We start from the raw sequence: 16,884 nt of genomic DNA on the forward strand, positions 1-16,884 counted from the left end.
AACGATGGTGTTACACAAAGCACATGGTAAGCTCACCCTTAAATAGACCTTAGATAATAAATTGACCTAATTGGCCTTGGATAATAAATCATCACAAGTATGGAGTCTATATATCATAATTTCAATCAATTGTGACAACTCTTGTGAACTCCTTGATCATGGATTCATTCTTTACCAGAGAGCAGGCTGCTTACCTGCCCTCTTTCATAGGGAAGGTGGGGCTGGGGAGCACAGGACTGGTAGAGGAAATGTAAATGAAGAGTCACAGAGTTATTCAGCATGGGAACAGGCCCCTCATCTTCACTTGTCCATACTGACTAAACTAATCCCATACGCCTGCCTTTGGCCCATTAACTTCTACACCTTTTCTATCACAAACACAAGAAAATCTGCAGATGCTGGAAATTCAGAGCGACACACACAAAGTGTGGAAGGAAACCAGCAGGTCAAGCAGCATCTATGGAAATGGACAAAGAATTGACATTTCAGGCTAAGACCCTGCATCAGACCTGGAAAGGAAGGGAGAACGTGCCAGAATAAGAAGGTGGGGGGAGGGGCAGGAGTACCATCTATAAGGTGATAGGTGAAGCCAGATGGGGGGAGAGATGGGTTTGAAGTAAGAAGCTGGGAGTTGATAGTTAGAAAGGGATGGAGAAGGAAGAATCTGATAGGAGACAGGAGTGGACCCTGGCAGAAAGCAAAGGAGCAGGCAAGGAGATAAGCAGGTCAGAAGAGGGGGTAAAAGGCCAGAGAGGGAATAGTAGAAGAGGGAAGGGAGCAGGGAAAAATTGCCAGAAGGAGAAATCAATGTTCATGCATCAGGTAGGAGGCTACCTGGATGCGATATGAGGTTTTGCTCCTCCAACCTAGAAGAGGAGGCCATGGATGTTCATGTTAGAACAGGAATGGGCATAGGAACTGAAATGGTTGGCCACCATGAAATTGCACTTTTTGTGGACAGAGTGGAGGTTCTCGAAAAAGCAGAAGGTTCTCTAATTTTCAATAGGTCTCACCAGTGTTGAGTATAAGCCACACCAGGAGCACTGGAAGCAGTAGACAATCCCAACAGACTCACAAGTGAGTATTGCCTCACCAGGAAGGACTGTTTGAGGCCCTGAATGGAGGTGAGTGAGGAGGTGAATGTGTTTCTGTTGCATACAGGGATATATGCAGGGAGGGAAATTAGTGGGGAGGTGCAAATGGACGAAGGAAACATGGAGAGCAGAGAGTGGGCAAGAGGTGAAAATGTGTTTGGTGGTAAGGTCCAGTTAAAAATGATCAAATTTGCAGGAGAATGATGTGTTAGATATGAAGGTTCATGGGGTCTCAGGTGAGGACAAGAGGAAATCTATCCCTGTTTGACAGTGGGAAGAGGGGTGAGTGCAGATGTCCAGGAAATGGAGGAGATGCAGGTGAATGCAGCGCCAATGATGGAGAAAGGGAAATGCCATTCTTTGAAGAAGACATCTCTGATATTCTAGAAAGGAAAGCCTCATCCTGGGAACAGATGTGGCGGAGATGAAAGAACTGAGAAAAGGGAATAGCATTTTTACCGGTGATCAAGGTGGAAAGAGGTATACTCAAGTTAGCTATGGGAATCAGCAGATTTGTAAAAGATATTGGTAGAACATTTGTCTCCAGAAATGGAGACAGAAAGATTGAGAAAGGGGAGGGAGATGTCAGAAATGGACCAAGTGAATTTAAGGACAGAGTGGAAGATGGAGGCAAGGTTAGATGAAATTAACAAGTATGAATGCAGTCATCAATGTAATGCAGAAAGAGTTGGGAAGTATTACCGAGGAAGGCTTGGAACAAGGACTATTCCATGTAGCCAATGAAAAGGCAGGCATAATTGGAGCCCATGTGGGTGTTTATGGCTACACCTTGAGTTTGGTGAAAGTGAGAGGAGTCAAAAGAGAAATTGCTGAGTGTGAGAATCAGTTCCTCTAGATGGAAGGGGGTGGTGGTGGAGGGGAACTAGTCAGGTCTGTTGTTGAGAAAGAAGAGGAGACATTTAAGGTGTTCATGATGGGGCATAGAAGTGTTCAGGGACATGCCTAGATAACTGGTATATAGCTCCTCCAATACTTCAGCTCTCAGCTTAGATGGAACATCAACTGTCAATCCCCACATAAGGTAACCTCCGTCAAGGGCAAGTTCATCTTGGCATTGGTAAAACTGGGGGAACTGGAATTTCTGCTGCACACTCAAGCCATTTTGGAAGCCAAGTTCTGACAGCTCTGAATACCTTTCTTTTAGATGTGTTGTCATGCTGAACAGTGTATGGCAAGCTGCTCGAATTTGCTGATCTATCCCAGGCCAGCAGACAAATCTTCGAGCCAACTCTTTCATTTTGACCATGCCTCATTGACTGGCATGTAGCTCTTCTAAATACTTTAACTCTCAGCTTGCATGGTACAACAACTTCCAATGCCCACATAAGGCAAACTCTATCAAAGGCAAGTTCATCCTGGCACTGGTAAAAACTCCATGGCCATGTATATCTGAGACAGTATGGGGTCTATTTTGTTTTCCCTTTGGATCATCTCTACCATAATAGGGAGGCTTTCAATTTGAATTAAGGAGACTTTGCAAGGGGAGTATCCTCTTCTGTAAATGTTTCAGGTATTTCCTTTTCCAAGGGACCAGACATCAACATTTCCATGATTAGTTGCCCTATTGAATTCTATCTTGTAATTGTGTCCTCCAAAAAAAAACAGAGCCCATCTCTGCATTTGTGCAGCTGCAGTTAGTGGAACATGTTGAAAATGGATGTAAGTGGTTGATGGCCAGTTATGAGGGTGAACTCTCTCCCATACAGGTACTGGTTGAAATGTTTTACACTTCACAGCAGACTCAAGGCCTCTATCAATCTGTGCATAAACTTCCTCTGCAGCAGTCAGGGAGCGTGATGCAAAGACTGAGGGGTGTTCACTTCCATCACACATAACAAGTGACATGACTGTACATATTCCATAAGGCAATGCTTCACAGGCAAGCTTCACTGGACGATGTGGGTCACGACGTGTGAGTACAGTGTCTGACATCACCATTTCCTTTACCTTTTGAAAGCCACCTGCTTCGTCCATTGCCATTTCTCCCGATCTGCAGTAATGAGCTCAAGGGGTGCAGTGCAGTAGCCAAGGCTAGCAGGAACCTGTCATAGTAATGGACAAATCCTTAAAGGAACTGCAACTTTGACACATTCTTTGGCCTTGGAACATCCACTGCTGCTTGAATTTTCTCAGCACACTTGTGTAAATTTGCATTTATGGTGTGACCACAGTAAGTGATGCTTGGTTTAATGAATTCACATAAATTGAATTGTGCTCTGAGCACATATTCTTCTCATCTTTTTAACACTGGCCTGAGACTTTGGAGATGTTCCTTGTTCTTACTGGTAACAATAATGTCATCCAGGTGACACTAAGTGCCTGGGCAGCTTTGCTGATCCATACCTTTCAGCCAGAGTGCAGGTGCAGATTCTACTCCAAACATAAGTTTTTTATAGTGACAGAGCCCTTTGTGAGTGTTTATGGTGAGGGACACTTTGCAGTCTTCTTCCATCTCCATCTGCAGGTAGGCCTCAGCTAAGGCCATTTTGCTAAAGTGTTTTCCTCAAGAAAGTTTTGCAAAAATCCTCTATCCTAGGCAGAGGATATTGACCTGCTTTCAGCACTGAGTTGATGGTGATATTAAAATCACCACAGATCCTGAAAGACCCATTCTTCTTAACTACTACGACTATTGACATTGCCCAATAGCTCCACTCAACCTTGGAAAGAATTCCTTCAGCCTCCATGTGATCTATTTCACTGGCTACTTCATCATGACTGGTGTAAGGAAATGTGTGGGCTTGGTAAAACTTGGATGTGGCATTCTCTTCTAACATTATTTTACCCTTGATGTATTTAAGTCTTCCCATGCCATCCTTGAACACTGCTGCAGCATCATCCAGTACCTTCCTTAATTCTCTTTCAGCTGATTCTATTACAGGGACGTGGCATGCAAATTGGGGATGGATCTCCAATCAAGTTGTAGTTATCTCAGCTCCACAATGCTGCCACATACAAGCACAATGTAGGAAAAGAAACAGCTGAGCTCGTGTCCAATTCCATTCTAATCTATTTGCCTTTCACTTCTGCTGTAAGCCATTCTGATTGCATATTGTCAGTTTTCACATTGTAAACCTTTAGGCTACTCAGTCCCATGTCAGTCTCATCATTACCAGATTTTCATCAGCATTATGCAGATCAGAGCCTTTTATGAAACTGCAACTTTACTTTTTTATCTTTTTTCTCTTCCCTGTGCAGTCCGTCTATTTTTGTGTGGCTGACAGGCTCTTTATATGTGTCCTACTTTGTTGCATTTTCTAAAAGTTTTACCTTGAAACCTGCATTGTTTGGTGTATGTGAGCCCCTGCCACAATGGTACCAAAATTTGTTTGGCCAGGCAGGGTTTTGTTTAGATGGTGCAATTTTGGTTGCACTCGCTTTCATTCCTGACTGCAACTCTATTACATCTCTGGCTGATGATTCCATTGATATAATGATTTCAACTGCTCTTTTAAATGTGAGTTGTGCTTCAGTTAGGAGCCATTTTTGAATGCTTTCTTGTAAGCTTCCATGCACTAAATGATCTCTCACTGCACTGACAACGGTCAAACAATTGCTTCAATTCTGCCACATGTGCTGAAATGGACTCTCCTGACTTTTGTTCATGCTCATGAAACCTAAAGCATTCTGCAATCAACAGTGGTTTCAGTTTGAATCACTTTCACAATATCAGCAAAGCTTATTTCAGCTGGTTTGGCTTGGAGCAAACTTCTAAGCAAACTGTGTGCTCTAAAACCTATTACACTCAGCAAAACTAGCACTCATTTCTCTTTGGATATTCCATTTCCTTTAAAATACTGCTCATTTCTCTCAGTATACATCAGCCAGATATCTTTACTGTAATCAAACACATCTATCTTTTAGATGTAGCCAGCTATTTGCATTTTTTAAATTATGATGATTATCACCCAATTTTCACTGTTTATGAACCCATGAATTCATCCGTTTTCTGTCTTTTTAAAAACTTGATCATTTCTGTCTTCCTGAAGAAGCACATGCTGCACTTTGTTTTTACTCAACCATTTCTCGCTGTACTTTGTTTTAATCAAGCATCTCAGTGCACTTTAACAGGTAGGTAATTGTCTTATGTTTGCTTAAAACTTCCTCATCGGCACTGTTATGTGTTGTAACTCCAAAACATAAAACTAATTAAAAGAAAAACATGGAAGAGCCATGGAGATCTTGTGTACATTTAGTTTTGTTCGTACTTTAGAGAGGTGCACACTTATAACGTGGCAGTATAACGATGCATACCATTCATGTACTTTTATGTATAACTCATAATGAATTATGTCAACAACAAATAAGGCTTAACCAATCAATACTTTTACAATATTCTTCAAATATTACCGAAATATTAAATACACAAGTCTTCTGCTGCTGTAGCCCATTCACATAAAGGTTTGATGTGCTGTGCATTTCGATATACCCTTCTGCACAAAGCTGTTGTAACATGTGGCTATCTGAGTTGCTGTTGTCTTCCTGTCAGATTTAATCAACCTGGCCATTCTACTCTGACCTCAGTCATGAATAAGGCAGTTTTTTTTTCCTCAAAGAACTGCTGTTCACCTTTTTTTGTTTTTCGCATCATTTTCTGTAAACTCTAGAGATTCTGTATGAAAATCCAGGAGATCAGCAGTTTCTGAGATACTCAAACCACCCCATCAGGGACCAAAGATCATTCTACAGTCAAAGTCCCATTTCTTCTCCATTCTGATGATCAGTCTTATCAAGAATTGAATTTCTTGACCACGACTGCATACTTTTATGCATTGTGTTGCTGCCACATGATTGGTTGTTTGGATACTTGCATTAATGAGCAGGTACACAGGTGTATCTAATAAGTAGCCACTGAGTGTACGTTTTAGCTTCCCCCATTCAAAATGCTCTTGTTCAAAGGGGCTTTGACATTGTGGCAACACAATAATCCATCTCCCAAAAGAGTCTCCAAGAAGCACAAATTGACTGTATCTATCCAGATGGCAGCATTCCTGAGTCAATCACTGTCACTCTGCCACTGTTTTTGCTGTGACCTGTTAGGTTGCTATCCCAGGCTGCTACAGCTCATGACAATCATAGGGTCATTCAGCAAGGAAACAGGCCCTTTGGCCCATCTAGTTGATGCCAAACAATGTGTCCATCTAAAGTAGTACCATTTGCCCCTATATGACCCACATCTATCTAAACCTTTCTTATCCAGGTATGTGTTAATGTACCTCCCTCAAGCACTTCCTCTGTCAGCTCATTCCATATATGGACAACACTCATGCTCTGCTAATGTCTTCAATCTGCAAAGTTACATCCATTCTATTTACTTTGGGAAGCAAGAATATGTTAAACTATTTAAGGAAGATGCAGAATGCCCACCCTCCCCAAAATCTACAATGTTATTTTTTAATGTTTTCCTTATTTTTTCTGTGTTTCTGCTCCATCCATGAAGTACATAATTTGATGGGCAATATTACTTTAGGAGTAGGTTAGAAATTTTAACTTTTCACTTTAAAAGTGTAAAACAAACTAACTTGATTGATCCTAGAATATAACTTCCATATAAATTATTTTATGGATTCCATTTCGGATACATTGCTTTCAATTTAAGAAAATAGAAGACAGTTCAAGATTGTAAAGGGGGTTTCAAGACAAATTAGGATAAGGTTTGGTTGATTAAAGTTCCTTGATATGATTATAAAGAAGCAAAATAACTGATGAGACCATGAAATCCTGTAGAGGGCTTTAACAAAAGTGCTGTGGTGATTCTGGATGATAATTTGCTAAAAAATCAATCAGAAGTTTAATTAAAAGGCTAAGCACAAAATTAAGTCTAAAAGAATAGTTTTTGATTTGTTGTCACAGTATACTTTAATCTGAAGTTTCTGAATTCAAAATTTAAAGAACACTGTTTAAGTTTTAGGTATTCTTCCTGTTTACATGAATTGATTACTTAGTTATCCTTTCAATGACTGTTTTAATCTTGTTTTTACATAATTCTTGTAAAATTTGCATTAGATATTGCTCCAGATCATTTCTGTTGTCAATGCCCTCTACCTTCACCGTTTTAATTGAAGAGAATGGAGTGGCTGAATTGCTTAGCACTAAATATAGCTGTTTGATGTAAAGTTGATGCCAGTCCTTGAGACCAGTTAATCTCCACATTGGGGGCTGTACAGACCACGGCAGATGTGATCCTGGAAATACTTGTAACTTACTGAGCAAAAAGAACACCTCAATCCATTTCACTGGCAAATTGTTGGAAGGAAACTATATTTAAGATTTCATCAAGGATCTGCAATTTTATAACAGGTAATATTATTTGTTCATGGAAATATTTTGGAAGTTTATTGTTTAATGATGAAGACCATGAGAAGGTTTTGTTATGTATCTTGAAAAGATGCCAAAGCAAGAGTTTATTTTTTTATTTAATAATTTGTAATTACATAAAATAATCAAAAATATTCAATATCAGACTTTTCTACTATAAATCTATGGTTGGCTGATAAAGTATAAAGATTGTGATATTCATACAATTGCTTACATGTAAGAAACAACAAATCAAGAAATTCTTTAAGTTATAAATTAGTAGATCCAAAAGAGGAAGATGGAATTCCTCAAAAGCATTATGTTATGGGTAAAATGCACATCATGCCCTTGGATATATTTCATTACAAAATATTATGAATGAAATAAGTAACAGACCCGTTCTAGTGAAGAACTATTATCTAATATCTGATTGCACACTGAACTAAAATAACTTCCAATTATCATGTGATTGTATGTTAAAGCACAAATTGTATGATTTTACATTTTTAATGTACAGACTATACAAGTTTAAAATTGAGTAATTAAGAGAATCTTAATTATGTAAGTTGGCATTACTAGTTGAAATTATTTAGCACTTTTGACACTGTGGAACTAATAAATCAATTTTTCATTTGTGTATTGTGATCATTACAGCTCTCAACAATAAAGTAAAATATACATTATGCAGTCGCACAGCACCCTCACGAAAGAACTGAAGCAGCAAGCATCAGCCATTGTAAAAGAAATCCAAGGGAAAGGTAGGGTGCTATTGAAATTCTATCTTTAAAATTATACCAGTAACTGAAATGCTTTATCGTGCATTGCAGACCAATCTCAAACATTAGCTAGAGTATACTTTAACAAAACAAATACAATATCTTTCTGCCTATGGTAAGTAAGCTTTGTCATTTACCACTGTCCTTCAAAAGTTATTTTTATCTTGAACAACTGTGTGGAGCTGTTGTTGAGTACTGAGATCTTTGACAGCTGATGCACATTCCTAACACACGTCCTTCTGACCTATGTTCAGAATTAGATTAGCCACAACCTCCTTTATGAAAGTCAATTATTTTGTGGAAAGGGTGGAACTCATAATAGATGTTTATATTTATATGTGTATGTCATATAGGAATGCTTACCTCATTTCACATCAATGTACATTCATTCCAAAACGAGTCATAAATGTACAGTTTAATGTCACCAACAACACTGAACCAAAATCTGAACAATCCTCAAACAAGGTGACATAGTGAATACAAAATCTAGTTGTGTATTGAACCACCAATATTCATCAGTATTCAGGTGGTGAGTACAAAGGTTTGGTGTTCTTTTGCAATCTTTGGTCTGCACAATCACGACAGGAGCAAGTGGAAGCTAGATTTTTTTTCTCTAGAGAACAGGCAAAAAGATGTCACATGGAACACCCAGTTCAAAGCTCTGAGCTGCAAGAGCATTGACAATCAAAAGTCAAGAATTAAGTAAACTTTCTTTGAATGTTGAACAGTTAAAGTATGTTGCTTTCAAATTTAGAGTAGTTCAAAAATTCTTCTGTCTTTGCCTTAATCTTGAGTTTTCCGTAAGATACGGGGAAATTTCTGGGTTAGGCAGTTTCTAGACTTTCTGCTCTACATGATGATGTTCAAACAATAACAAAATTTCTCTGTCCTCTGACAAAGAGTGATGCAACTAATCTGATTTCTCAAGTGTACAATGTTTAAATCCAAACAAAGTTGCATCTTAACTTGGCCTTAACATGTTTGCAGTTTTATTTTGAATCCAGTTTGGACAGATACAGCCTTTTGATGACCTATGATAAAACAAAAAAATAGCTTAGACAATCTCAGTTAGCACCTAGCTGTTGGAAGTTCACAACACAAAAGTTCCCTTTTTGGTATAGGTTTATTATTGTCACATGTGCCAAGATGTAACAAAAAGCTTGTCTTGCCTACTGTTTATTCACGGACTGATTAGTCATCTTTTTCATGATCATTACAGTGTATTGCATGAGAAAGCTAAGGTCAGAAGATAATAATTCAGAATAAAGTGAAAAAGCTACTAAAATGTGCACTGCAGGTAAACAATAAAGTACATGATCATAATGAGATAGATTGTGAGGCCGAGAATCCAGCTTAACATTCAGGAGGTTCAACAGTCTGATGGAAGTAGGATAGAGGCTGTCCTTGAGCCTGGTGCTATGTGCTTTCAAGCTTTTGCTTCTTCTGCCTGATGGGAGAGGTGAGAAGAGAGATGTCTAGGATGGCCATGATTTTTAATTATGCTGGCTGCTTTACTGAGGCAGCAAGAGGTATAGATAGAGTCCATTGAGGGCAGGCTGAGCTACATTCACAACTCTGCAGTTTCTTGCAGTCACATAAACAACAGTTTCTATACAAAGCCATTATGCACCGAGACAGAATGTTTTCTATGATGAATAGATAAACATTGGTAAGAGTTGGTGGTGACATGCCAAATTTCTTTAGCCTCCTGAGGAAGAAGAGGCATTGGTGGGCTTTCTTGGCCATGATATGGGCATGGTTGGATCAGTCAGTCAGTGTTTAACCTTCTCAGCCTCAACACCATTGACATAGACAGGAGTATGTGTGCCAGCCCGCTCCCACCCCCTTGCTGAAGTCAATGACTAGCACTTTACTTTTGTTGACATTGAAGGAAAGGTTGTTGTCGTGACACTGTGTGACTAAGCCTTCTTGCACTTTGACTAATCGCTATTTGACTGTAGCGGTATCGTCTACACACTTGTAGATTTGGAGCGGAATCTGGCCATGTAGTCATGAGTATACAGGGAGTAGATTAGGGGGCTGAGGATGCAGTCTTGTGGAGCACCAGTGTTTAAAATATATTGGGCAATTATCAAAATAATTCTGCATCTATACAAAAAATTACAAATGTTGACAAAATTTGAAAAAGAATGATAATCTTGGTAAGACACACCTCTCACCCTACCTACAACTGGATTTCCAAGTATCTATAGAGAATTCATTATTTCCTCTAATGTATAAACTCAAGAAAATTCAGCACACATCACTCATTTACCAAAAAAATCAAGATTTGTGTGTCTCTATACATACACTTATGCATAATGCTACTGTTATAGTTGAATTAATCATTATACAAATTACATAATTTTCATTTATATTCATATTATTTTCTCAAAGGATATTACAAATTGTGCAATGAACAAAAAAAGAACAATTGAAATGCTTACTTCAGTAAGGCCTTTGACAAGGTTCCACACGGAAGGTTAGTTAGGAAGGTTCAATCGTTAGGTATTAATATTGAAATCGTAAAATGGATTCAACAGTGGCTGGATGGGAGATGCCAAAGAATAGTGGTGGATAACTGTTTGTCAGGTTGGAGGCCGGTGACTAGTGGTGTGCCTCAGGGATCTGTCCAATGTTGTTTGTCATATACATTAATGATCTGGATGATGGGGTGGTAAATTGGATTAGTAAGTATGCAGATGATACTAAGGTAGGTGGCGTTGTGGATAATGAAGTAGGTTTTCAAAGCTTGCAGAGAGATTTAGGCCAGTTAGAAGAGTGGGCTGAACGATGGCAGATGGAATTTAATGCTGATAAGTGTGAAGTGCTACATTTTGGTAGGAATAATCCAAATAAGACATACGTGGTAAATGGTAGGGCATTGAAGAATGCAGTAGAACAGAGTGATCTAGGAATAATGGTGCATAGTTCTCTGAAGGTGGAATCTCATGTGGATAGGGTGGTGAAGAAAGCTTTTGGTATGTTGGCCTTTATAAATCAGAGCATTGAGTATAGGAGTTGGGATGTAATGTTAAAATTGTACAAGGCATTGGTAAGGCCGAATTTGGAGTATTGTGTACAATTCTGGTCAATGCATTATAGGAAAGATGTCAACAAAATAGAGAGAGTACAGAGAAGATTTACTAGAATGTTACCTGGGTTTCAGCACCTACAGAAAAAGGTTGAACAAGTTAGGTCTTTATTCTTTGGAGCATAGAAGGTTGAGGGGGGACTTGAAAGAGGTATTTAAAATTATGAGGGGGATAGATAGAGTTGACGTAGATAGGCTTTTTCCATTGAGAGTAGGGGAGATTCAAACAAGAGGACATGAGTTGAGAGTTATGGGGCAAAAGTTTAAGGGTAACACGAGGGGGAATTTCTTTACTCAGAGAGTGGTAGCTGTGTGGAATGAGCTTCCAGTAGAAGTGGTAGAGGCAGGTTCAGTATTGTCATTTAAAGTAAAATTGGATAGGTATATGGACAGGAAAGGAATGGAGGATTATGGGCTGGGTGCAGGTCAGTGGGACTAGCTGAGAGTAAGCGTTCAGCATGGACTAGAAGAGCCAAGATGGCCTGTTTCCGTGCTGTAATTGTTATATGGTTATATATGGTAATGAACTTGCTTTTAATTGTTTATATTTTTCTGATTGTTAGGGTCATATAAAAATACATTTCTACAAAATATATAAAAAATAGATGGATTTTTCAATAAAATGCAAATTCTGTAAATACATAGCATGCCAAACAGCATTTGTTGAAAGAGAAACCAGATTATTGACCCAGACTCTTTATAAATTACCTTCTTTATCTGAATTATTCTCACAACTCCTGTCACAGCCTGCTTATATTTTCCATTTATTTCCCCTCTTGACTTGTTATAGTCAGCCTGCTCTCACTCGAGTTATTCATCAGGAAATTGTTACATACCAAATGTTTCAACCTCATCTTTGGGTACTGTTTGGGGAGATGACCTAGCAGAGGGAAGTCACAGGGGTCAGGTCTCTAGCACTGAGTCTGGCTTTATGACTCAGAGTGGGTGGGTGGGGGGCATGAAGTAGAGGTGAGCTGTAGTGATGGAGGATTGGTTAGTTAGGGAAACCGAGAAGAGTTTCTGTGGATGAGAATGAGGATCTCAGATGGTATGTTGCCTCTCACGTGCCAGGGTCTGGGACGTCCCAGATCGAGTCCTCAGCATCCTTAAGTGGGAGGGTGAATGGCCAGAGGTCGTAGTCCATGTAGTCCATGACATAAGGAGGAATAGTGACAGGGTTCTGGGAGCTAGGTGCTAAGTTGAAGGACAGGACCTCCAGGGTTGTTATCTCAGGACTGATACACATGCCACATGCTAGTGAGGCCAGAAATAGGAAGATTATACAGTTCAACACATGGCTAAGGAGTTGGTGTTTGAGGGAGGGCATAAGATTTTTGGATCATTTGGGCTTTCTTCTAGGGAAGGTGGGACCTGTACAGAAGAGACAGTTTACACCTGAACTGGAGGGGGACTAATATCCTATGGGAAGGTATGCTAGTGCTGCACTGGGAGGTTAAGCTAGAGTAGCAGGAGGATGGGGATCGGAGTGCCAGAACAGTTAGTGGAGCAATTATGGACACAGATGTTGTCGAGACCTCAGACAAAGTCAGGAACCAAAAGGCTCAGTATGGTGTGACTAATATCCTGAGAGGTGTATATTTCAATGCAAGAAGTATTGTAGGAAAGGCAGATGAGCTCAGGGCATGGATCAACACCTGGAATTATGACGTTGTAGCCATTAGTGAGATGGGCAGGACTGGCAGCTCAATATTGCGGGGTTCCATTGCTTTAGACGTAACAGAGCGGGAGTGAGTAAAGGAGGAGGCGTGGTGTTACCAGTCAGGAAAATGTCATGGCAGTGTTCAGTCAGGAGAGACTGGAGAATTCATCTAGTGAGGCATTATGGATGGAACTGAGAAATAAGAGACATATCATCATGTTAATGGGGCTATATTATAGACCACCCAACCATCCAAGGGAAGAACAAATTTTACAGAGAGATCACAAGCTTGTTATAATAGGTGATTTTAACTTTTCACATATTGACCGGGACTCCCTTACTGTAAAAGGACTAGATGGAATAGAGTTTGTCAAAAGCATTCAGGAAAGTTTCCTTAATCAGTACATAAAGGTTTGTATAGAGGAATACTTTGCATCTAGTGATCACAATGCCATTAAGAAATAGGCAAAAAGGTAGGACTGGTCTGCAGGCTGAGATTCTAAATTGGAGAAAAGACAATTCTGATGGCATCAGAAAGGATCTGGCAAGTGTGGATTGGGACATCCTGTATTCTGGCAAAAGTGTACTTGGTAAGAGAAAGTACAGAGTTTGTAAAAAAGGAAATGCACAGCAGGTATAGACTTACGTGCTTACAAAGAATAAGAAATGCAAAAGAACACATAAGAAAGTAATCGGGGGAGGGGATAAAAGAAGGCACGAGGTTGCCCTAGCAGACAAGGTGAAGGAGAATCCTGATATATTCTATAGATATATTAAGAGCAAAAGGATTGCAGGGGACAAAATTGGTCCTCTGGAATGGTAATCCATGTGTGGAGCCAAAAGAGATGGGAGAGATCTTATAATTTTTTTGCATCCGTATTTACTCAGGAGATGGACACAGAATTTATAGAAGTGAGGCAAAGCAGAATCAACTTCATGGACCCTTTACAGATGACATGGGTGGATATGTTTGCTGTTCTGAGGCAAATTAGTATGGATAAATCCCCAGGGCCTGACGGGGTGTTCCCTTGGACATGTGGGAGGCAAGTGTAGAAATTGTCGGGGCATTGACGGAGAGATTTAATTAGCGACAAGTGAGGTACCAGAGGACTGGAGGACTGAAGGATAGCCAATGTTGTTTCACTGTTCAAGAAAGGCAAAAAGTAAACCAGGAGGTTATAGCCTGACATCAGCAGTGGGGAAGTTCGTGGAAGGCATTTTAAAGGACCGAATATAGAAGTATCTGGTCAAACATGGACTGGTTAAGGATAGTCAGCATGGCTTCATGCAATGTAGGTCAAGTCTTATGGAACTTATGGAGTTTTTAGAGGTAGTTACCAGGAATGTTGATGAAGGCAAGACAGTGGATGTTGCTTGTGTAATGCACTGGTTCACATCTTTACTGTTATGCTGTAGGTATTTCATTTAGCAGCTCTGTAAGAACTGTATTTTGCTGCTGTCAGCCTGTTTGGGTTATTGTTGAAGATAAGGGATGATGTGGAATGTGTGCCACCCAATTAGCGGGGGCTTTTTCTTGGTGAGGGACAATAAGTTTGGTCTTGGGCTTTTGTTCGAGAGGAGATGAAGAGAGAAGATGCTGGGGAGAACCGGTTGTAGCGTATGATCCAGTGAGAGACCCGGTCGTTTGAGATGGATTGTGAACAATCTTCAGAAGATGGTGCGTGCTTTCACGTTGACCGAGGGCCCAGCGCGCGAGTGTTCGAGATGAGCTCCAGCTTGTGCACATTTGACTCTTTAAATAGAATAGGCCCTTTTCTTTTCGTTTTTCTTTACTAACCCTTTAGTTAAGATTCATATATGTAATTTCTTTAATCGTATGTAGTGTACTCTGTTATTTTGTGGCAGTAATTTGTAACAGGGTAGCGAATTACATAACATCCACACAAAGAGGGTGTTTGGTGGTGGGGGAGGCATGCCTCAATCTCACACGTTTGCCGGGGCCAGAGATGGTCTTCCCCAGACTTACACAGACAAGGAAACCAGGGTGTTTCACTTACATGGACTTTAGCAAGGCACTGGACAAGGTCCTGCATGGGAGGTTGGTCAAGAAGGCTCAGTCACTCAGCATTCAGGATGAGATAGTAAATTGAATTAGACATTTGTTTTGTGGGAGAAGCGAGACAGTGGTAGTAGAGTGTTGCCTCTCTGACTGGAGGCCTGTGACTACTGGAGAACTGCAGGAATCAATGTTGACTCCATTGTTGTTTGTCGTCTATATCAATGATCTGGATGAAAATGTGGTTAACTGGATCAGCAAATTTGCGGATGACACCAAGATTGGGGGTGCAGTGGACAGCAAGGAAGGTTATCATGACTTGCAGAGGGATCTGGATCAGCTGGAAAAATGGGTTAAAAAATGGCAGATGCAAATTATTGCAGACAAGTGCCAAGTTTTGCACATTGGTAGGACCAACTAGGATAGGTGTTACACAGTGAACTGTAGGGCACTGAGGAGTGTGGTAGAACAAAGGGATCTAGGAATACAGGTCTGTAATTCATTGAAAGTGGTGACACAGGTAGACAGGGTCATAAAGAAAACTGTAGGCACATTGGCCTTCATAAGTCAAATTATTGCGTACAGGAGATGGCATGTTATATTGAAATTGTATAAGACATTGTTTAGGCCTAATTTGGAATTTCATGTGCAGTTTAAGACAATAGACAATAGACAATAGGTGCAGAAGTAGACCATTCGGCCCTTCGAGCCTGCACCGCCATTTTGAGATCATGGTTGATCATCTACTATCAACACCCGGTTCCTGCCTTGTCCCCATATCCCTTGATTACCCTACCCATAAGATACCTATCTAGCTCCTTTTTGAAAGCATCCAGAGAATTGGCCTCCACTGCCTTCTGAGGCAGTGCATTCCAGACCCCCACAACTCTCTGGGAGAAGAAGTTTTTCCTAAACTCTGTCCTAAATGACCTACCCCTTATTCTCAAACCATGCCCTCTGATACTGGACTCTCCCAGCATCTGGAACATATTTCCTGCCTCTATCTTGTCCAATCCCTTAATAATCTTATATGTTGCAATCAGATCCCCTCTCAATCTCCTTAATTCCAGCGTGTACAAGCCCAGTCTCTCTAACCTCTCTGTGTAAGACAGTCCAGACATCCCAGGAATTAACCTTGTGAATCTACGCTGCACTTCCTCTACAGCCAGGATGTCCTTCCTTAACCCTGGAGACCAAAACTGTACACAATACTCCAGGTGTGGTCTCACCAGGGCTCTGTACAAATGCAAGAGGATTTCCTTGCTCTTGTACTCAATTCCAACATTCCATTAGCCTTCTTCACTGCCTGCTGCACTTGCTCATTCACCTTCAGTGACTGATGAACAAGGACTCCTAGATCTCTTTGTATTTCTCCCTTACCTAACTTTACACCGTTCCGATAATAATCAGCCTTCCTGTTCTTACTCCCAAAGTGGATAACCTCACACTTATTCACATTAAACGTCATCTGCCAAGTATCTGCCCACTCACCCAGCCTATCCAAGTCACCCTGAATTCTCCTAACATCCTCATCACATATCACACTGCCACCCAGCTTAGTATCATCAGCAAACTTGCTGATGTTATTCTCAACGCCTTCATCTAAATCGTTGACGTAAATCGCAAACAGTTGTGGTCCCAATACCGAGCCCTATGGCACCCCACTAGTCACCACCTGCCATTCCGAGAAACATCCATTCAACGCTACCCTTTGCTTTCTATCTGCCAACCAGTTTTCTATCCATGTCAATGTCTTCCCCCCAATGTCATGAGCTTTGATTTTACGCACCAATCTCCTCTGTGGGACCTTATCAAATGCCTTCTGAAAATCGAGGTACACTACATCCACTGGATCTCCCCCATCTAACTTCCTGGTTACATCCTCAAAAAACTCCAACAGATTAGTCAAGCCATGCTGGCTCGGC

General features: G+C 40.5%; 1 protein-coding gene and 1 long non-coding RNA gene across 3 annotated transcripts in view; one reads left to right on the top strand and one right to left on the bottom strand.

Annotated features, from left to right (window-relative positions):
• Nucleotides 1–7,256: 7,256 nt before the first annotated feature.
• LOC140738081 (myozenin-2-like) overlaps nt 7,257–16,884 on the top strand; it is a 48,067-nt gene continuing 38,439 nt past the window's right edge. The window contains exons 1-2 of the mRNA XM_073065171.1: nt 7,257–7,415; nt 8,067–8,170. Of these exons, the coding sequence (XP_072921272.1) occupies nt 8,095–8,170 (76 nt within the window). The 5' untranslated portion in view covers nt 7,257–7,415; nt 8,067–8,094. The remainder of the gene's footprint in view (nt 7,416–8,066; nt 8,171–16,884) is intronic.
• LOC140738082 (uncharacterized) overlaps nt 7,599–16,884 on the bottom strand; it is a 104,848-nt gene continuing 95,562 nt past the window's right edge. For both annotated transcript variants that reach the window (XR_012101303.1, XR_012101302.1), the window contains exon 7: nt 7,599–9,219. This is a non-coding gene — a long non-coding RNA (uncharacterized lncRNA). The remainder of the gene's footprint in view (nt 9,220–16,884) is intronic.

Source organism: Hemitrygon akajei, chromosome 13 (assembly GCF_048418815.1).
Source record: "Hemitrygon akajei chromosome 13, sHemAka1.3, whole genome shotgun sequence".
Classification (NCBI taxonomy): Eukaryota; Metazoa; Chordata; class Chondrichthyes; order Myliobatiformes; family Dasyatidae; genus Hemitrygon; species Hemitrygon akajei.